Source organism: Seriola lalandi, unplaced genomic scaffold (assembly GCF_002814215.2).
Source record: "Seriola lalandi dorsalis isolate HSWRI2012SDOR001 ecotype SW California unplaced genomic scaffold, Sedor1 jcf7180002054682, whole genome shotgun sequence".
NCBI lineage: Eukaryota > Metazoa > Chordata > Actinopteri > Carangiformes > Carangidae > Seriola > Seriola lalandi.
Window position 1 is genome coordinate 1170804 of NW_019525235.1, and position 20647 is coordinate 1191450.

At 39.2% G+C, this 20647-nt stretch overlaps 4 protein-coding genes and 2 non-coding genes across 9 annotated transcripts in view; 5 read left to right on the forward strand and 1 right to left on the reverse strand.

Annotated features, from left to right (window-relative positions):
* The first annotated feature begins 3778 nt into the window (after nucleotides 1-3778).
* On the forward strand, nucleotides 3779-5825 carry snapc5 (small nuclear RNA activating complex, polypeptide 5). The gene is made up of 4 exons (XM_023422582.2): nucleotides 3779-3919; nucleotides 4290-4417; nucleotides 4514-4594; nucleotides 5162-5825. Exons 2-4 carry the CDS (start codon nucleotides 4328-4330, stop codon nucleotides 5348-5350), a joined length of 360 nt encoding a protein of 119 aa, XP_023278350.1. The 5' UTR covers nucleotides 3779-3919; nucleotides 4290-4327; the 3' UTR covers nucleotides 5351-5825.
* Nucleotides 5826-7053: 1228 nt separating this feature from the next.
* Nucleotides 7054-12354, forward strand: lctlb (lactase-like b). 4 transcript variants are annotated; one of them, XR_002761617.2, is made up of 16 exons: nucleotides 7054-7173; nucleotides 8045-8231; nucleotides 8342-8502; nucleotides 8638-8725; nucleotides 8835-8944; nucleotides 9046-9174; nucleotides 9304-9399; nucleotides 9505-9559; nucleotides 9658-9819; nucleotides 9931-10208; nucleotides 10359-10485; nucleotides 10603-10802; nucleotides 10954-11017; nucleotides 11304-11377; nucleotides 11879-11923; nucleotides 12115-12160. XR_002761617.2 is itself a non-coding variant. In XM_023422575.2 (15 exons), exons 2-15 carry the CDS (start codon nucleotides 8105-8107, stop codon nucleotides 12228-12230), a joined length of 1758 nt encoding a protein of 585 aa, XP_023278343.1. In that variant the 5' UTR covers nucleotides 7054-7173; nucleotides 8045-8104; the 3' UTR covers nucleotides 12231-12354. The 4 variants fall into 4 exon arrangements, 3 of the variants coding, with proteins under 3 accessions (XP_023278343.1, XP_023278345.1, XP_023278344.1); XM_023422575.2 differs by lacking the exon at nucleotides 11304-11377 and having other exon boundaries at nucleotides 12115-12354; XM_023422577.2 differs by lacking the exon at nucleotides 11879-11923 and having other exon boundaries at nucleotides 12115-12205.
* zwilch (zwilch kinetochore protein) lies at nucleotides 12293-17706 on the reverse strand. The gene is made up of 18 exons (XM_023422573.2): nucleotides 17522-17706; nucleotides 17316-17358; nucleotides 16832-16924; nucleotides 16243-16400; nucleotides 15944-16134; nucleotides 15732-15811; nucleotides 15499-15654; nucleotides 15259-15330; nucleotides 15076-15169; nucleotides 14926-14978; nucleotides 14732-14834; nucleotides 14560-14639; nucleotides 14283-14439; nucleotides 14133-14161; nucleotides 13915-14051; nucleotides 13709-13804; nucleotides 13101-13216; nucleotides 12293-12994 (listed from the first exon to the last, which is right to left on the reverse strand). The coding sequence occupies exons 1-18, from the start codon at nucleotides 17569-17571 to the stop codon at nucleotides 12906-12908; spliced, it is 1797 nt and encodes a 598-aa protein (XP_023278341.1). The 5' UTR covers nucleotides 17572-17706; the 3' UTR covers nucleotides 12293-12905.
* Nucleotides 17707-18087: 381 nt separating this feature from the next.
* rpl4 (ribosomal protein L4) overlaps nucleotides 18088-20647 on the forward strand; it is a gene marked incomplete at its 3' end in the record, with an annotated part of 4512 nt that continues 1952 nt past the window's right edge. The window contains exons 1-6 of the mRNA XM_023422581.2: nucleotides 18088-18194; nucleotides 18895-19066; nucleotides 19193-19299; nucleotides 19548-19686; nucleotides 19963-20087; nucleotides 20391-20570. Of these exons, the coding sequence (XP_023278349.2) occupies nucleotides 18192-18194; nucleotides 18895-19066; nucleotides 19193-19299; nucleotides 19548-19686; nucleotides 19963-20087; nucleotides 20391-20570 (726 nt within the window). The remainder of the gene's footprint in view (nucleotides 18195-18894; nucleotides 19067-19192; nucleotides 19300-19547; nucleotides 19687-19962; nucleotides 20088-20390; nucleotides 20571-20647) is intronic.
* On the forward strand, nucleotides 19388-19486 carry LOC111667075 (small nucleolar RNA SNORD16). The gene has a single exon (XR_002761622.1). It is a non-coding gene; the product is annotated as a small nucleolar RNA SNORD16 (small nucleolar RNA).
* LOC111667076 (small nucleolar RNA SNORD16) lies at nucleotides 19784-19883 on the forward strand. Its single transcript, XR_002761624.1, has one exon. It is a non-coding gene; the product is annotated as a small nucleolar RNA SNORD16 (small nucleolar RNA).

The following is a 20647-nucleotide window of genomic DNA, read 5'->3' on the forward strand; positions in this document are numbered from 1 at the left end:
CCTCTCTCTGCGTTCCCCGCCCCCTTCCCTCCTCTCCCTTTTGGGAGGCCCCTCATCCAACACGCCTAGTGCTGCATTCCACAGACAGTGGGAGCACTTTCAAACGCTGCACAAGCATAGCAGACCACCACTCGCAGCGGCACGCAGGGCGACTGAGCCGCGGCCTCAGCTGCCACTAGGCCTCAGCACTAGGCTCAAGCCCTGCCAAGGAAAGCTTTGACTGGGCAGAAATTGCAATGTAGCAGCAACAGAGTCTGTGTGATGACAAGAAGAAAGCAACTGCGGCTCTCAAGAAGCGGAGTGATAACTGTTCAGTATTAGCCACCTCCAAGCTGCTGAAACCAGCTTCAAGTAAAACCATCGTGCCAGAGTGGGGCCTCTCATGTCTGTGCTGAGAGGCTGGCAGCTGCGATAGTGGGGCGCAGGCCTCAGAGCACCTTTTCGTCTGACCCCCAAATCCTTGAGGTCTCTCCTACACTGACATACAGCTCCAGTTTCAGCCTCCCAAGACTCCCTAAGTGTTTGGCTCTCAAAACATTAATGTTTTTGTACATGGTCACATACCACAACACAGCAAATGCACAATGCTGTAATGAACAATCAATTAATCCATTACTTAATCAGCACAAATTTAATGGGTGCCAGTCTTAACTATTTCCCTCGTATATTTCCTTCAGCAAAGAACATGAACCATTTCGTATTTTGGAAAAACACGACAGTACTGTATTGGAAAATATTTACATTTGTTTAAAAACGTCCAGAAATGTTTAAATTTGACTATAATGTACACTACTTTGCCAATAAGCTATATTCACTGGAAGCGTATGTTTTACAATGAAGCATAACACACACACACACAAAAAACACACACATAAATATATATGTGCACACACATATACACATGCACACATATATATAACATTTTTTTTGTAATATAAATTAGTCTTGGAAGTCACTGAGGCACTAAATGCTTAAATTGCATTTTACATTAAATCATTCAGACATAATATTGTAGAGTATACTGCAATAAATTTGGCAAAAATAGTTGTACTGTGGTAAACATCTGCACATGTCTGGTTTAACTAACAGTCAACAGCTGTATTGACAGGAATGCTTGGTATCAAACCTGTATCAGAGGCACAAGGACACCCTCTCCTCAGCTCCCTGCCAAACCTGCGTTGCTGTGTGATATCTGGGATTGGGTCTTCAGTGGCTGCATTGCATTGCACTGGACAGCTGTTGGTTCTCACCTGAAACAAAGTCAAGACAGTATTTTTACAATGTGAAATTATAGGCAAAAAAGTCAAGATAGCAGTGCAGGTCACAGGTAATGATAACAATAATGAACTTTATATAGCACCGTTCTAAACAATATTAAAAAGGTGCTTTACAGAGGAAAGCAAAAACTGAAACAAAACCAACATCAACTTAAAAAAAGGATCCAGCAATTTAAAAACGAAATATGCCCCAAATATGAATAAAAATTAATAGGACTGACAAAAAATAAACAAATAAAACAACCAGGAAAAAGCACAAAGAATGACATAAAACAAAGAGAAGCTAGGAAACTTAAACTATCATAAAATATAATAAGAAGCTTTTTCAAACAAATATAATTTAACAAGTGATTTTAAAGATGTTACTGATTCTGCAAGACTCAGATCCTCAGGTAGGGAGATCCAAAGCTGAAGGGCCCTGACAGCAAAAGCCTTTAGTCCTTTAGACCTTTAGTCTTGAGCCTTGAGATGAGCTAAAACAGTATTGCTTTCTCAATATTATGTAGGATGGCATATGTGTAGAAAAACAAAACATGCATTTCCACCAATAGGATGGCCATTAAGGACATTAACACAATTGTCATAAGCATAAATCAGGTACATTCCCTCCTGAGCCCGCAAGTATAGTATATACCTATGAGTGCATGTTTGTGAAAAGAATTAAAAGTACATTTTGGTTACAGAAATGAAGTTATATCAATTAAGCAGGTATGAGCAATATCTTTACACATTTTTAAAAATCTCTTGCTTATAGAATAGGGTGCAGCATCACAATTTCAAGGGTCTTGAAATTTCACCACAGAGTAATGACATGTGCTGTTGTAATTAAGGTCTAACACGCCAATTGAAGGCATCTGGTTTAGGAAATCTGAGGAAACTCCATCCTACAGCAGTGCTATTTTCATGTGTGTGAACAGAGACAGGTATGTCTCTCCTTTTGGTTGGCCTCCATTGTTAGTCTCCAGTCGTGCCTGGGTGCTGTGATTATCAATGCACACATCTGGATGGACTTAGTCAAGGAATCCTATAAAGAACCTAATGGGCTCTTCTAACATTTTTTGAAGACTGATTAAAAGCCGTTTCAGATCTTGTTCACATCAATGAATTCCATCTGTGATTTATTAAGTTTTCAATGAATTACTGAATACTGAAATCTATGTTACTTGCTCCCTATCAATGCAATAGGGGTTTGAGGAACTTAAGGGGGGGTGGCGGCATGCTCTGTAGGTAATGTGCCAGACTGCACAATATTTGATTATGGGGCAGGTCAGATACCTGGATAAACACAGAGAGCTGCTCATTCACTGACAAACTAAGCACACGAGGAAATCCTGGGTGTTTCTGTACCATGAAAATGATCCCTTTTCCCTTAACATGCATTAAAATTCTTACAGCTCCCACAAACACTGTCACAAATCTGGTTTTCCAACAAATTTCCTCCCAAAGCATGTTTGCAAACTTGTTTTTTAAGTGTTACTCACCTTTAGTCTTGCTAACCATAAAATAAAACCAATTTTGGAGTTATGCCAGCATGAAAGACAAATTCACACTTTGCACATTAGCTCAGTTACACCGGGCACACAGTCTGGCGAAGTAGCAAACATACCTAAGTTTTAAGGCCTATTTGCCTTCCAATAGTGTGACCCTTATGTTTTATGAGGGAGACTAACACCATGAACTACATTTGTTACAAATTAGGCTTCCTACTGCCGTAAAGTTGGCACCTGCCACTTCAAACCTTTCTTTGGAAAGGAGGACGGACATTGATAACCGACTAGAGGGGAATTAATACAAGTTTATTAGCTAAGTTAGCTAACTCATGCACACCTGGTCAAACTGCTGACAACTGGCTAAAGTAGTCGTATCAAAGAACTGCTGTGGTTTGTTAGCCAAATTTAATTTAACCATTGATTTAAAGTAAACTGGCGTACATTATAAACAGCGCCCGGTTTTCTTACCGTCCAAAATCCCATTTTGTTGAAAGGATGGTCAAACAATCTAATTTTCAGCTTAAATGGTAAGGGGGGCAATAACCGTCATTTAACCACATGATGTCGCCAGAGTCGGAGGTCCTTGAATGTTAATGCTGCCTTTACGTACTCCACGTTAGATCCTATTTCTGATGTAAAAACGTAGAAGTGTGATTTATTCTTTGAATAAATCGACTGTACTTAATTAGCAAAATGGTCTGTGGAACAAAAGTAGGATAAATATATGTTTATTCTGAGATTCATGCAGTAATTTTAATTAATTTTCTTCAAATTACTTTTGTGGAAACAGGTTTTTAAAAACTTTGGGACCTTTTAACAAAAAAAAAAAAATGGTTTCATAATCAGACGTTAGCATTTATGCTTGCTGATCAAGTGAATCACTGTAGCTAGTATACCCCTGACAGTCCTATTTCACACCAGTGTCACACATAGTTCGATCCCCACGAACCAAATTCAAAATTCCGACAGCTTTGAAGGCTACACTAAACCCCCGGATATGACCGCATAAGCACAGGAACCAAACTTTAGCTCGTAGCTCTAACTGTAGCACAACAGCTAAGTCCAAAATAAAAGCTTTCGGGGGGCACGTAATCTAGTGTATTACCGCTTTCGACGTCGATATGGAGCACTAGGCAGGATTTATAAACAGAGGTAACAGTCAAACTGGGCTTTACTCTTGCGGGTGTGGAGATTAACTGTCATTTTGGAGTACCGCTATTCAGCCAAATTGTTTTTTTCCTTAGCATCTAGCTAGCAGTAACAACAGTCTGATCACCAGTTTTTTTAAAACTGACGCAGTATTACTGTGAAAAATTAACGTCGATCTGTTCTAACTGGATATGATACATTCACTACGGTTGTTTTCAATACTTACAGCGGCTTGTAGCTGACAATCAGATTTGGTGCCTTGTCATATTGTTAACAGAAATATAGAAAACGTTGCAGTTTTGTTTATAGGGGAAACAAAGTCCAACATAGCACTGTATCACTGACTACTGGTGCATGTTTGACTACCTTTCAGTGCTGAGGAATGGTCTGACTGCAGCAGCACCAGTAAAGATGCACAGCCGTCTGCAGGAGCTGAAGAAGGAAGAGGAGACTCTCCTCAAAATTAAAGTGATGCTACAAGACCAACTGAACAGGTTGAAGGTGAGTGAGGGTTCAGAATAGGACTGCGTTTGTGTACATGTTTGTGATACCTGTGGTGTATATATATATATATTCTGTGATCCCTTTGTGTTTCAGTTTGAAGAAGGGGCCTTGAAATCTATCATTAATGCTCAAACAGAAGAAGGAGCCTCTCAGCGCTTATCCCCTGAAACTGAGGTAAATGACTATACCAGAGAGAACAACTCTTGGTATCTCACAGTCTGTCTTACTAAGATAGCAATAGCTTTGCTTGTATTTGTCGATTATATCACACTGAAGTTGGTTTGTTAAACGTATTCATTTTTGAATAATCAGATGTTTCCACTACCACTATACTACATTTCTGTACTGTCTCGCAGGGGATGATACAGTTTGCAGGTCTGGATATGCTCAATGATTACATTCACACTAAAACCAGGTTACTCAGGCCACTAAGGTTGAGACAGGAAATCAGTTAACATTTTTGTGTGTGTTTCAGTAATATCATTACTCTAAAACCTCTGTTTACGTACTTTACAACTAATATTTACATAGTCAAGTAGTGATGATGATTATCTAGCAGAAATGTTGCTGAGTCAGGATATTTTTATTATATTCTTAACTTAAACTAATATTTTATGAAGGTGGTTTCCTGTCCTCATTAGTGCTTTTCAAGTTCTGTCTTACTTAATTAGATTTTGCTCATTAAGATTTTTTTTAAAAGTGTTCAACAGGTATGTTTATTATTTAATGTCATTGTTTCAGGTTCATATTAACCTTGATGATGAGAGTGAGATCAATCAAACCAAACTGCTACTGAATGCCGCTGTAGATTATGATATGGAGGAGGAGGAGGAAGATGATGATGAAGAGGAAGAGGAAGACGATGAAGAGGAAGATGATGATGAACTTGGATTTGTGCCTGAGGAGGATGAGGAGGAAGATGATTACTGAAATTCTCAGTGTTTCATGGGGCTTCTATGTTTGCACCACTGAAGAAGAACCACGTGTAAACGGACAGCTGTTTATTTCTTCACCTGTTTTGTACTATCACTTATGAAGTTTAATTTATTTAGATGGAGTGAGTAGCAGTTATAGTGTAATGATGTGTGGTGCTAACAGTATCCTCTCCTTTGCCTGATTTAAGGCATGTCATCAGGATTTCAACTATGTTAGAATTTGTGTGTCAAATTTTGTGAGAAATGTCTCACTGAAATGCAGTAAGACAGTGTTATTAGGTGCTTCTAGCTTACTAGATATATTGTGCATTTTGGAGATAAGAAGCTGAGCAGCAGTTCACTTGAGAATCAGATTTTGAGATGTGTCCGATAGTATGAAAATGTATGGCTGGGCCATATAAGAATATAGTGTGTATGCACTATGTAAGAGCTGATAATTGTAAGCACAAAATAAAATGTTTTGCATAGGGTTCACCTGACTGATTTTTACAGTTTACACTTATGTGTGGATAAAGAGATAACCTCCAAGAAAGTTACAATTATCCCTAATAACAAATTGTGGGTAATGAAGGATAGAAAAAAGTATTTTCTTTGTGCAACACTTGAAAAAAGAAAAGAGGTTAATAAAGAGCTCAAGCGAGCAGAGACAGGCTGTAGATAAAATTGTAGATAAATTTAATCATGGTGACATGCGTGAGCTGGAGAAATACATCCATGCAGAGAATATCAGGTCACGTAGGCAGTCACAGCAAATTTCCACTGAGTCTTGATAACCATTTTTAAAGGGATCAAAGTGAATAAAACTAAGGGACCAAATGACCAAATTTGTGGAAGAACATTAACATACTGTGCTAATGAACTGAGTAATGTAGGCTATTTTAAAGATTATTCCAGCTCTTCTTAGAATCCGGGATTGTTCCTGATGTCTGAATTCTAACATCATTCCAGTCCCAGAGACCAGTAGCCCTAAAACCCTGTGACATGCGGACTAAAGCATTAACATCTCTAGTAATGAAAACTCAGAAGAGAGGTGTTGATGCAAAGTTATTTATTTTGAGCACTGTACATAAAAACGCCTGAATGCAAAGTTTCTTTTTGATGACTTCTCTTCAGTCTTTAATACAGTGCTATCATCAACTCATCAGATGAATTATCCGTTTTGTCTCTAACAGACCTTAGACAATAGTTGTCAGTGGTCAAGCATCTGAATCAGTTTGTACTTCCAGTGACTCCACACAGATATTTATTCATCTTGTATACAGACACTTGTCTAAGTAAATGTAATGTAAATCACCATAAAGTACTTATGTCTCCTCTCAGTCAGTCACATGCACAGCTATACTTAATTTTGTTTAAAAACTTGCTTGCCTTAAATTTCCCCTTGAGGGACAAATAAAGAATTTTGAAATGAAATTCTAGTTTTACACCAACATGCTTCCCAACATACAGTAGTGTTTTTGAGATGTAATGAGTGTTTACAGGCAATAAAGGGATAAATCTTGTTTCTCAATTAAGGTAAATTGTCAAATTGTCCTGACCTGACCCAGGCGAATGGGTTATGCAGTGCAAACACTTTCCACTCGCAAACCATTCAGCATTTTCTAAACATCTAAAACAATACAGTGATTCTCACAATGAGGCCAGCTTTCACACTGACAGCAGGGACAGCTCTGGAGAAGGGTGGTGCTCCAACAGGCAACGTACAATAGAGACTCCACCAATAGATATATACAGCTTTCTACATGGTCTGCCATGCCAGGAGAGCTCCCATTCACCCAAGGCTCAGCATACACCTGCTGCAAATGAATTCTTCATAAGGTACGCTGCCAGTTGGGCATCTTATTCTGTACATTTGCTATTGTGAATCAAATTTTATTGATTGATGGTATAGGATTTATTTTTCAATACTGATTCAAAAAATATTTGCAAGAAGAATAATACAGAAACAAAACAACAAATGTAAGAAAATGATCCGGGAAAAAAACAAAGGTAAACATGAGCAGGAATTTATATTGTTCATTTAAGGCACATTTGATTTATTTTCATTGTTTATATGTCTGAGCTTTTATCATATTTCTGATTCAGTTTTGCATGATAAATCCTATATAAAATGTAATGTGATGGTCCTGGAAAACTGGACTGGAAATTATTTACAAAGAGAATTCTGTTTATTTTCTGAGAGCTGTGAGCATTCAAACCTGTAGATTAACCATGACGATGCAACAAATAACATTAATTTTAAATTTATCAAATAATGGGGTTATGATGTATTCCAGTTCACATTTAGTGTATTTGCGTGGAAAGGTTCATCCATTGTTATGTGATTGTGCACCATAAATATATCAACCTCTCTAACATCAGCTTTGCTTACAGAGGTGAAACCATGGTTTGTATGGGATCTGTCTGCCTCAGCAAGATGAGCTTACACTCCATTGAGTTTGAATAGGGGTATTTGGCTCTGCATTAGGGATGTGGGACCCCCACAGTGCATCACATTGGATGCTTCCAGAGTGTTTACTGTGATTATATTAAGATTTTTTTTTCCTGGTACTAATATAGTAAATTTTCAGAAAAGGGGTTGTAAGCATGTGTGTATTTGTGGTCTGGTTACAACAACCTGTTTGCTCCAGATCAACCTGATTATTGTGACTAAGTGTTAAGATGCTGAATGGCTCTTGTCTGTGTGCAGACGTCAGTGAGGGACTGGAGCAGAACCAGACAGTGACTGAGCTGCAGGTTCAGGAGTACCATGATGCCCCGCTGTGCATTCAGTGTGTGCCATGTGTTTATGTTGGTGCTGTGTCTGTCTGCGGCTGAGGACTTCGACTGGACAAAGAACGACCACGGCTCCTTCTATTATGGCACTTTTCCAGCTGGTACGCGCAACTTGTTCTTTTATGCAGAGGGGTAGATGCAGCACATTTGAACTATTCTTATTAGGAGCTGGACAGAGTTTAATGGTTGTTGCCAATGTTGTATTTATTAGGATTTTCGTGGGGTGCCGGCAGTTCAGCCTATCAAACAGAAGGAGCCTGGGACAAAGATGGAAAAGGACTGAGCATCTGGGACGTGTTCAGCCATAAGAAAGGCAAAATCCAACAAAATGAAACTGGGGATTCCTCCTGTGAGGGCTACTACAGAGTCAAGGTGGGGTGATCAGGTGTGGTGTGTCTGAGAGATATTGAGAAAACAGCAAGGTGAAATCTAAATATTTCACTCCATTGTGTGTATGTGTGTGTGTGTGTGTGTGCGTGTGTGCGTGTGTGCGTGTGTGTTGCACAGGATGATGTTTCTTTGATGAAGGAGCTGAAGCTCAACCACTATCGCTTCTCCATCTCCTGGCCTAGACTCATCCCCACTGGCATAAAGTGTGAGTAACTGCTATTGAATTTTGAAACTCAGCAGTAACACACACACATATGAGTCCATTATCTAATTGCTAAATCTGAATTTTATCTACATTTTATCACCATTTTCAGCTGACCATATAAATGAAAAAGGAATACAGTACTATGATGAACTGATTGACCATCTGCTGGAGAATAAGATCACACCCATCGTCACTCTGTATCACTGGGATCTTCCCCAGGTTGGTCCAAAATACTGATGATCCCCACCTTTACCTGCAGTGTGTTTGCGTTACAGTACTGCCCTTCCTACCTAGAGTTATTTAACTCTCTGCTTTTCTAGGTTTTACAAGAAAAATATGGCGGATGGCAGAATATAAGCATGGTCAACCATTTCAATGAATTTGCCAACCTGTGCTTTGAAAGATTTGGTAACCGAATCAAGTATTGGATCACCTTCAACAATCCATGGGTAGGTTCAAAATAAACACCCATCTTCTAACATGTGAATTTACTTTTTTTTACCACAGAACTTGGGTAAACGTGTATTTACCTGGTACTGAATGCTCTGTTATCGCACTTATACTCTTGTCAACCATAGTCTGTAGCAGTTGAAGGCTATGAGACAGGTGAGCATGCTCCTGGACTGAAGCTGAGAGGAACAGGAGCATACAGAGCTGCCCACCACATAATTAAGGTATGCGAAAACAAATGTATTCAGTTAAAGTATCAAAGGAGCTTTGCAACGTTAAACTGAAATATATTTATATGTATATATAATTTTTTTTTTTTTTTTTCACAGGCACATGCAAAAGTTTGGCACACTTATGATACACAATGGAGGGGAAAACAAAAAGGTAAAGAAGATGGCATCGCTGAAAGTAACTTGATTCAGTATTTGCCTCTCAACAGTAATGTCTACTTGAGCGTTGAGAGCTGCTGTTCACATCTGCAGGTCTGGTTGGCATCTCTCTGTCCGGTGATTGGGGAGAGCCGGTGGACATCAGCAACCAGAAAGACATTGAAGCAGCTGAGCGATATGTCCAGTTCTACCTGGGCTGGTTTGCCACACCCGTCTTTCATGGAGACTACCCTCAAGTAATGAAAGACTTCATTGGTAAGTTGAATTGCAAGCAGGTAATCAATTAAGTAACATTAGTTCTTGTTAGCTAATGAGTTATGAGTTATGAGTGTGTTATGTAATCACTACTTTTGACTGTGTATGCAGGGAGGAAGAGTGTCCAGCAGGGCCTCGGGACATCTCGACTGCCTTCATTTTCCCCCCAAGAGAAGAGCTACATCAAGGGGACCTGTGACTTCCTGGGCATTGGCCATTTCACCACCCGCTACATCACCCAAAAGAACAACCCATTAAGTCGCAGTAGCAGCAGCTACTTCGCTGACCGTGATCTGGCCGAGCTGGTTGACCCACGATGGCCTGACCCCGGGTCAGAGTGGCTCTACTCTGTGCCCTGGGGTTTCAGACGTCTGCTCAATTTTGTCAAGGTGACTCCTGGTGTATAGTGAACAGTAAATGATGCACAGTTGGCTTGTTGACATTTGTTCTTACCTGAAATGATCATGGCACACTGCGACGCTAGTTAAATTACATAAATGTAATTCACTGTACACTATTACGATGTGTTTCCTATTCAGACTCAGTATGGAAACCCAATGATTTATGTGACTGAGAACGGAGTCTCTGAGAAGATGTTATGCACAGAGCTGTGTGATGACTGGAGGATACAGTATTATAAAGACTACATCAATGAGATGCTAAAAGGTGAATGGGCTCATGCATATTGTACAACAAAATTAAAAGACAGTGTGTCACATCAGACCGGTCATTAGAAGGTAATTAATCTAATCCAACCTATGTGTTCCCCGTGGTGTCATGCAGCTATCAAAGATGGAGTCAATGTGAAGGGCTACACCGCGTGGTCCCTGCTGGACAAGTTTGAGTGGGATGAAGGCTACTCTGAGAGGTTTGGCTTGTACTATGTGGACTTCAGGAATAAAAACAAGCCTCGCTATCCCAAAGCTTCTGTTCAGTTTTACAAACGCGTCATCACCTCCAATGGATTTCCCAATCAGAGAGAGGTGAGAGAAATCAGCAGGTGCAAAGACCTACCTCTAATCCTTCTTCTGGTGGATTCTTACACGTAACATTGCAAATACGGATAAACTAATTTCCTATGGAATGAAGACGTTTATGACGTTTTTGATATAACTGCATTGCACACCCTCACAGGTTGAGAACTGGAGGAGGAAGGCGATTGAGACCTGTTCTTCTAGCAACCAGCTCCTAGCGGCAGGTTAGTTCATCTCTAACATCCCTGACTTTGTTTATCAGAGATCAGAGGTGAACAGCTAGCTGGGGTAAACAAATAAAGATTCTGTCCTAAATATCAAAAACCTGACAACAGAATTTACTGCAGATCTATAATTATAATTTGACTTGAATATGTGTCGTTGTTCTTTAGGCAACTCAGAAAACACATGAACAAATTCTTAGTTAAATAAGAAGGCTGGAAATATAAAACAGAATGAACAAAATCTCCTACAGAGTATCTGAGATATCTTCTTTGTTTGCCCCTCCAGCTAGAAGAAAATCCAAGGAACATGCAGAAATGCCAAAGGTTTGGCCAGTGCATGATGAAGTTTAGAACTTTATGGTATATGTCTTTCTTTAATGTAATTTCTTATTTGTGTTGCTTTGTGATTGTGTGGTTTTAAATATGACTAACAGAGTTTAGGCCTCTGCAGTTTAACACTAACATGCATTTGAAATGAGCTCATGCTCCCTCTAAACAGTGTGAAACCGCTTCTTCATTTAACTGAAGTTTTACTAGTTTGCTTAAATCTAATTTGCAACCTAAAACAGCACTTTTGGTTTCACAGCAGCTTTGGCAAAAACTCAGTAAACATAAAGCTGATCAGTGGACTTTTGCGCACAGGGTGTTTCATAAAGCAGAACGGTAAATTAAACCAGATAACATTATACCAGGGAAACTGTAAGTAATAATAAATAAGATTTCAGAAGATAAGATTTTTAAAAAGTTATCTGGCTGTGGTACTAATGCTGCTTTCTGAAATATCCCCCAGTAGCACAATGCAGTTCTCAAAGGGTTAAAGTGCCGTTAATGAACTCTGAGTCATTTCTCTTTCTTTATTAGAGGAACAGCGGAGTACTGCTGCCAATATTCTAAGACTTATACATGGTAAGGAATCACTCATGCTCACTGTAAATCAGATAAAGGATGATTTGATTCAGGGGAAAAAAATATTAACCCTTTGAGTGCTGTACTTAAGCATCATTACTTGCTTCATGAGCAGTGTCTGAGCTATACAATAATGCTAGCAAGTTGTTAATGTGTGTGTGTATGTGTGTTTGTGTGTGTGTGCTTTGCAGACCCTTTGACCAGCCACATGGAGATGGTAACTGAGATCGTTGTTCCCACTGTGTGCACACTCTCTATTTTGCTCAGTGCCATCTTCCTCATGTTCCTGCTGCGGAGGCGGAACTAGAAAGTGTGCATGTTTACAATAACATCAACACACATATACACACAGGCACACAAACACTCATATTGTAAGTGCATCCTTTCTTTAATGGATCGTGTGTGAACATAAATACATTATTTGAAATGAATTTCAAAAGAATTACTGACTTCATTAAATTTGACGTGTAAACAATGTTTGCTGTAAAATCATTGGTTGAGCCTATAATCATGGGCTTAGTATCAGACACTTAAAAAGTGTGGCTAGCCCTGCAACAAGCTGGATTTACTTATTAAAATATTGCTGTGGAATATTACCATTGCAAACAGACCTTATGATATACTGGATTTTGTGTTTTCATTTGGTTAAAACTGGGAGTTTTTCAGCAATAAGCATCTGCCATCTACTCTATAGAATGTAAAAAGTCAACAAAATGATAGAATAGGATAATAAAGATATAGTTAGAAAAACCCTTCCAGGGTCACAGAACATATATACAAAGAACTGAAAGATGTTTAACAAAATATTAAACAAAACTACAGTATATTAACAGAAAACCCTCTCGTGCTCACTGTAGGTTTTGTGATGCAGCATAAGTCTATCTGGTATTTCAAAACATGTTAATTACTAATGACAATATTACATATGAAAATACATCATGAAAACATCTCCTGTTGTTGTTCAGTTGTGCTCTGTGTATATTCATGCAAAGTTGACAAGACTGCAGCACAACAAGGTGGAGAAGAATGCGGGATCTTCACTGTCTCCATTCACTGTTTCATTGGGGTATTCTAAAGACAGAACAAACACAAAATAAAATTGTAAAATTGCTTTACTGGGGCAGTTACTACTTGGAAATATATGGCATGCATATTTGGTGCAGTGCATGAAGATCACCTGTTTCAAAGATGACATGATCAACCAGTGGTCTGTCACTGAGCTGTAAAGATGTCCTGACCTCACGAGGACCGTGGCCACTGGACACCTCAACTCCCCACAAAAGTGGCTGCTCTCTGAAACATTATGGATGAGACAAAGGCCCATGTTAACATTTTGAAGCTGCCTCTAAAATGCACAATGTGTGATTTGATCACAAGAACGCACCTGTAAATACTGTTGTGAATGCATAAAAAAGTCACTGACGATATAGTGCACTTGAATAACTAATGCTGTATTTGGCTGCAGTATGTGGCCACAATAGAAAACAGTGTGAAAGGAGATGGGCTCCTGATTGAGCACAACCAATCTCATGAACACACCTGAATATGGTGGACTTGCTTCTAATAATAAAAAACAGTTGTTGCAATTTAAAACCAAATTTGAGTCGGGAGGCAAAATCCAATCACATAAATCCTTCCTTCTATTTTGCTTTTTTGACACTTCAGTGCATGAAAGAAATCACTAGTTAGTGTTAAAACATGATTGAGGAAAAATTTCACAATTTCATTTACAATTTTCTTTGAACAAAATGAAGCAGTTTGTATGCAAATGGTTGCATGACTTACTTCTGGTAGAAATGGCTGATCAGGGCTGGTTTGATTTGGAGTTTGAATTCATGTTCTTCGTCATATGGGTATGTTTTGTAGTGCTGCAAACACGATCTATGAGAGAGAAAAGGAAAACAGATATTCAGTTATCTACTTTAACATCATCAATAGAAACATACAATTTGCACACTAATACACCACAGGAAAAAGCCAACTTTATTTACTGTGTGAGAAGGAACAGCCGGTCATAGGGCAAAGCCAGGAATGTGCTGCAAGTCACAATTATTTCCAGCAGATGGTGCAGTTTCCTGAGTCGGATCACTTGCTCCTGTAGATCAACCTCCGTGCTCAGGTAGTAACACTGAGGAGTAAAATACTCAACCTCAATATTCTGTTAAGAGTCATTTGAAAACAGTTGTGAGCAAAAAAGTCTTACGCTTACCAAGTGGTTTAGAGTTGTCAATTCTTCACCTGAGAAAAACAAACAAACAAACGATAAAAAAAATAGTTTAATGTGGTAATAAGTGAGGTAATTATTACTTTAAAAACAAAAAACAAGTTCAGGGATTCATAATGATAAGTTAGAGGTTACCAATGAGATAGTTAATGTAATCTTTTCTCATCTTGTCCAGACCCATCTCTAGCAGCATGTGGACAGGAGTGACACCTGTGAGAGACACATGATCGATCTGCTGGTGGTAAGACTGCAGGATGAGCTTGCTGAGGGAGCTACTGCTGTCTCTGTGAATCTGGGGGAAGTCACAACAAAACAAAGCAAAAAGATAAAAAATTTGTCACACACACACACACAAAAAACTTCAGTCTTTTCTCAGTGGTCAACTGTTTTCAGAAGCTGCATCATCCCATACCCAGGGTTTGATGTCTCCATATCTCAGAGCTTCGATGACCAGTTTCAGACAGTCTCCAATGTCTTGATATGAAATCACACCTGTGATGAAAAAAAAAAGGAATATAATATGATGGTCACTGCCTAATTATAATGTTACATCAAATTAAACTTTGATGAAGAAAAGGACTCACTCTTTCTCATGCGAACCCACAACTGTTCCACAAAATCCAAATCACCCCGTTCCAAGAGAGAGTTGAAAATAGGAGTGTCTGTGTCAGACTTCGGCTTTGTGTTCTTTAAGAAAAGATGGGGAGAAAAAATGAAGATGCTGGGAAGCTACCACATGTATCTCTTGGACCATCTCTTGCTTTTAACACCATCATACCTCGGCTGTTTTTGCAGCCTGATCCTGTAGTGTCTTTGCAGTGTCGTGAAGCTCTAAAAGAAGAATTAAAAAAAGAAGAAAATATTCATCTTAATTACCTATTAGTGGTAAGTCATAAAAAAAGGTGAATTTATTGAACAAAACAGAAACCTTCTAGGTAGGCCTTGGTAAGATTTACAGCTGACGTGCTTTCCAAAGGTTCCATCCATTCAGTCTCACCAGTTCTCAAACCATCAGCAAGAGTCTGAAATAACAGGAATCTGACATATTTACTTGTTTATTTGTGTATTAATACTTACGGTCATTCATCTCAAATCACTGTGGGACACAAACCTGAAGAAACTCTAGCTCCCTGTACATCTCGAACATTGGGCTTCTCATTTCTCCGCTGGTAACTTTGATATTCTGCATGAGAACAAATATAAACAGGAAGAATCACAGTTTGTGCGGAATGATAAAGCTTCTATTCTCTTGCTGAATAACTGCACAGTGATTATGTCTCAAAATATAGACATATAAAAAGTGTTTTATGTTCGAGGAGAAGAATATTTTACATGCATAATATCAGCTTACCAGTGTGGCTGTAGAGGACAGGGGTGGGGTCTCAAGGATACTCTCCACATGACTCCATTTGAAATCCACTGTCACAGAACTCTGTGACTCAATCACTGTGTTTTCAACGACAGTGGAGCCAAACAAGTTGAACCTGGCACTGCCTTTAATTGCCATCTGGAAGCGCAGGCAGATGGTAAGTGAAGGAATATTCATTTACACTGAATTGAAAAAGAGGATGCACACTCACTTACCGAGGATGGGTGATGCCTTTTCTTGTGCTCTTGTTTAAGCTCATCTAAGGTAAGGAGAGATTTTTTGTCCACTGTTGAGCCTAGCAACATTCAAATTGGAATAAAACAAAATTTCAGAAACTTAAAAATCACACAGGAATTAATTATAAACAAATATTGGCTATAGTAATAATATTTGTTATTCAAAGAGGTATGGAGCACTTAAGCTATACCTTTGCAGGTAACGGAGTATAATTTTACACCAGATACTTTGTTGCCCACACAGACCGTTTCAGCCCCAAACCAGGTTGTTCTAGCAGGATCAGACATGTCACATCGCACCCACAGAGGGTGTAAGGCAGGGTTGTTGTCAACAGCTGACACATTAGCATTTTGAGATAATGTGTACCAAGACAGCAACTGCCTATAAAAAGAGAGAGAAGATACTACATTTTGATATATCAGCTATAGGGCTAAACTATTAGCACTTGCTGCATTTGGATGAAAAATTAAGCTTCTTGGTATTGGCTACCTTGCTTTCATGATTGTGAGCGGCTCTGGTCCCAGTTCTGTCTCGAGTACATTGACATCGGCATCAGCATCAGCATCAGCATCAGCATCAGTATCAGCATCAGCATCAGCGCAGTTTGAATACTCAGCTATTTGTTGATCATCATTTATTTTTGGAACCTGGTGAAATCCAGAAATAAAAACATGGTCCAATAAGGAGCATTAGTGAGAGGATTGAAAAGGTTGTATGGAAAAAAGGCACCTGTGGAGGGACTTTGAGTTATATCTATTGCTTTTACAAGTATGCATGGCTTGTAATACAGAATAATGAGATCAGAACTGAAATGCAGGGCTAGTTGAGTATACTCATCTTATTTAAACTATTAAACAAATGTTCCCCATTCCAAACCAACATTAGCATGTCAAAAAATCTTAAGCAACTGGTGCTGTATCAGAAGAACCATGCGCCAAGAAACCATAGACTCCTAAAATACAGGATTATGTTCATGTTCATTTATTTAGTTTACATATTACACTATTGTACACTATATGTCTAGTGCTTGCAGACACTCTGAATATGTTTAATGAGTCACAGTATTACCATTACTCACAGCTTTTTGACAGATGAAGACTGGCTGGTTGCCACAGTACAAATTCACCACACCGATTCTGTCTCCATTCATCTTTAGTATTTGGATGTCCTCCTGAAATCCATCAGATACTGTATCATCATTAGGGCTGAAACTAAGGATTATTTTTTTTATCATGGACTAATCTGCAGACAATGTTATTTATTAATTAATTGAACTTTAAAACGTAAGAGTGAAACATTTCCATCACAATATCCTTGAGCACAAAGTAATGTCATTAAATGTCTTGTCTTGTCTGACCAACAGTCCAACACCGGAAAATGTTCGATCAACTATAATGTAAGACAAGGAAAAGCAGCCAATTCTTTTCGCTTTAAAAAATACTTATCATAAAGCTGGCCGTTAAAGTTCTTGAGATCGACCACATGAACAGCTTTAATCAACACCATTACTGTAGCGTAGACAGATACACCAAACTGTGACAGATTTTATAAAATGAAATTACCTCATATGTATATGTATCGTTGCTTGCTTCATCTTGAAGAGATCTGTGGCGCAACACAGCAGAAATTATCCAACGAATTAACTCAACAAGACACTTATTAGGTAGTTTAGTACAAATCACTCTTTCTGTACTAACTTTTTAGCTTTAACTTGCGTTAACATTAGCTAAAGAAGCTAAGTTAGTAACGTTATAAATCTAAAACTCACCGAAGAACATTGAAAAATTCCTTGGCGCTAGATATCACCTTTGAGCCCATCGCAAAATTGTACAATAGATCTCCTGTTACAGAGCGAACTAGAGAAAAGAAGTTAACAGAGTTTCATTTAAAGATATCAAACTTCGCACTGCTATTGTTGACGTTTTGACAGTCGCGCGCTAACTCAAATGTTGACGTCATGAGGTCACAGGTTATCACTCTGTCGTCAAAAGTTTGTATGAAACAAATTAAATTAAATAAAGTCCAATAAGTGTCCACATGAGCTTATATAAGCGAATGAGTAAGGCTAAGCATATAAAAAAATGAACTGATTAAACTGAAAAAAAATTTTTTACTATGAAAGTAGTCCGGTCTTTACGCCGATCCTTCGCCAACATGGAGTAAAGAAATAGTCCCAGCTATGGCATCGAGTATTTTGTTTAGTCTTGAGAATTTGACTAAAACTAGTAAATTCATAATTTGCACACTGATTCACGTTTTATCAAGTGTCTTTTTCTGGGGTAAGCAAAAGAATTGTCGAAATAACGCTTTTGACGGAAGTGGTATGCTCCGAGGCGGATGCATAAAGCATTCAAGGTAATTCACTAACTTCCTTTTTACTGTGGCCGCCATACCGTCAGGAGTGTGGTTCCCGGCGAGCCGAAAAATCATTTACGAAAATGGTGAGAAATTAAACTCGTATTGCTGTGAACATGATATAGGACACGGGTGGGTTATATTGTAGTTTGTACTTAACAGATCTGGCTGTATTTTCTGTCTTTGGAAAGGTTAAATTCAGATTTACCAGAGCAGTGAGTTGGAAAGCTCCCGGCTAGCGAAGCTAACACGAGGAGCCATTTTGGACGAGCTGCTTTAGTTCAGCAGTTACACGTGTGGTTTCCCTTCGGTGGCCGACCACTTACAGTCAGCTAGACTAAGTCGCGTGTTTTCATTGCGACTGTAGCATATTTTTTTCTGTATGATCCAATTCTGACGTTACACTCTTCATGCCCTGAACATTTTAACATAGTTAACAATGAGTGGTCGAGTAAACTTAAACATTGGCTTACGAAATCATGTTAGCATAATCGAGCTAAGCTAAGGCCTACAGCCGCAGTCATCTCGGCGATTTTGTCAAAGTGCGTGATATTAATGAGCCTAATAACTTTGATCATGGCTGTTAAATGTGAGTAACATTAACTGCTGGCGATTCATCAGACTGATTAAATGATGGTAGTTTATCTGCCAGCACACGTTGGACGTGATTGATTGTCCAAAACGAGTTAAGTAACGCATTATAGAACCCTTGCATCTTACAGGATATGCACACCAAATCCACCAGTATGTATTTGTCTGAGTGCTTTTCTTCATTTCCCATCACAGGCCTGTGCCCGACCCCTGATCTCGGTTTATTCCGAGAAAGGAGAATCCTCAGGCAAAAATGTTGTAATGCCTGCTGTGTTTAAGGCTCCAATTCGCCCTGATGTTGTGAATTTTGTGCACACCAACATGCGCAAGAACAGCCGCCAGCCTTACGCAGTTAGTGAACTGGCAGGTAAGTACATATGTGTTGAGGTGGCACGTTACTAAGCCCTCAGTATACTCTTACAATTTTAGACTTAAGGTCTGACTTATTTTGATAGGATACTGCATTTGTGATATGTGTAATCGTGTATTTCAGGCCACCAGACCAGTGCAGAGTCCTGGGGTACAGGAAGAGCTGTGGCCCGTATCCCTCGTGTGAGAGGTGGTGGTACTCACCGCTCTGGCCAGGGTGCTTTTGGAAATGTATCCTTTTGACCAGGATTGAAGCTTCATAAGTTATCCTCCATTTTTAGAATGCTTTACTTCCCATGACAAATTAAACTTTTAGATTTGCTGTGATGGTGTAATTTGCGTCCTACTCTGTGACCAGTGACAGAATGCCTGCTGTCATATGCTGGCACAGTTGGCTGACGAACATTGAGTCTGAGCAGATTTGGTCCTTCACTAGTTAGTGCCTCTGCAGTTGTCAAACCACCTTGACTCTGATCTAGATGTGTCGTGGAGGTCGCATGTTTGCCCCCACTAAAACCTGGCGCCGCTGGCACCGCAGGATCAACACAACCCAGAAGCGCTATGCCATCTGTTCTGCCCTTGCTGCTTCTGCCATTCCTGCACTTGTCTTGTCCAAAGGTAAGATCCAACACACCATATTTGTAGAGGGCCACAACAGGTGTAGTTAGAAGAGCCATCAAAAAATTCTTGCAGTTAATTTAAAGTATGCTTTTCTTGCTATGATGGTGTAATTTGCGTCTGAGCCGGTGAACAGTGACAGTTGCCTGCTGTCTCTAAGCTGTCACAGGATATTGATGTGTGTTAAATTCTGAGCAAGTGCTGGTAACATTTAAGCCTAAAATCATGACAAGTTTGTTTGTGGATATCTTCAGTTGATTATGATTGATCTGTCAGGACACCGCATTGAGGAAATTCCTGAGGTCCCACTGGTGGTTGACGATAAAGTTGAAGGCTACAAGAAGACAAAGGAGGCCGTGCTCCTGCTGAAGAAGCTTAAGGCCAGGAATGACATTAAGAAGGTAATTTAATTCAGACCATAAGCTAAAAGATTTGATGTGTCAACTACTGTTTGCTCTTAAGGCTGGGTTGCATCAGAATTTGTTTGTTTATGAAATGGAAACAAAATGATTATGAAGTTAAGAGTTCAAATTGTATGAACAGTATAGGAATCGCTGCTCTTTTTGATACAAAAATTCCTCCGTATTAGGGTGAATTACTTGAGCATATTTCACTTACTTGAAGAAAAGAGTCTGTACTTGTCATTGTGCACTACTAGTACTTTTTAATTTAACGGGACTATCATTATTTTATATCGTTCCCAGGTCTACGCCTCTCAGCGCATGCGTGCTGGTAAAGGTAAGATGAGGAACCGTCGCAGAATCCAACGCAGAGGGCCGTGCATCATCTACAACCAAGATGCTGGCGTCACCAAAGCCTTCAGAAATATCCCAGGTGGGTTGTTGTTAAAATATAGAATTACTGTTGTTTTAAATCACTATACATGAAATTGCTCTTTTAAAAGAAGCAACAAGATGATGCACTCAACTTCAGTATTAAGTTATTGTTTGTGCTGTATTGT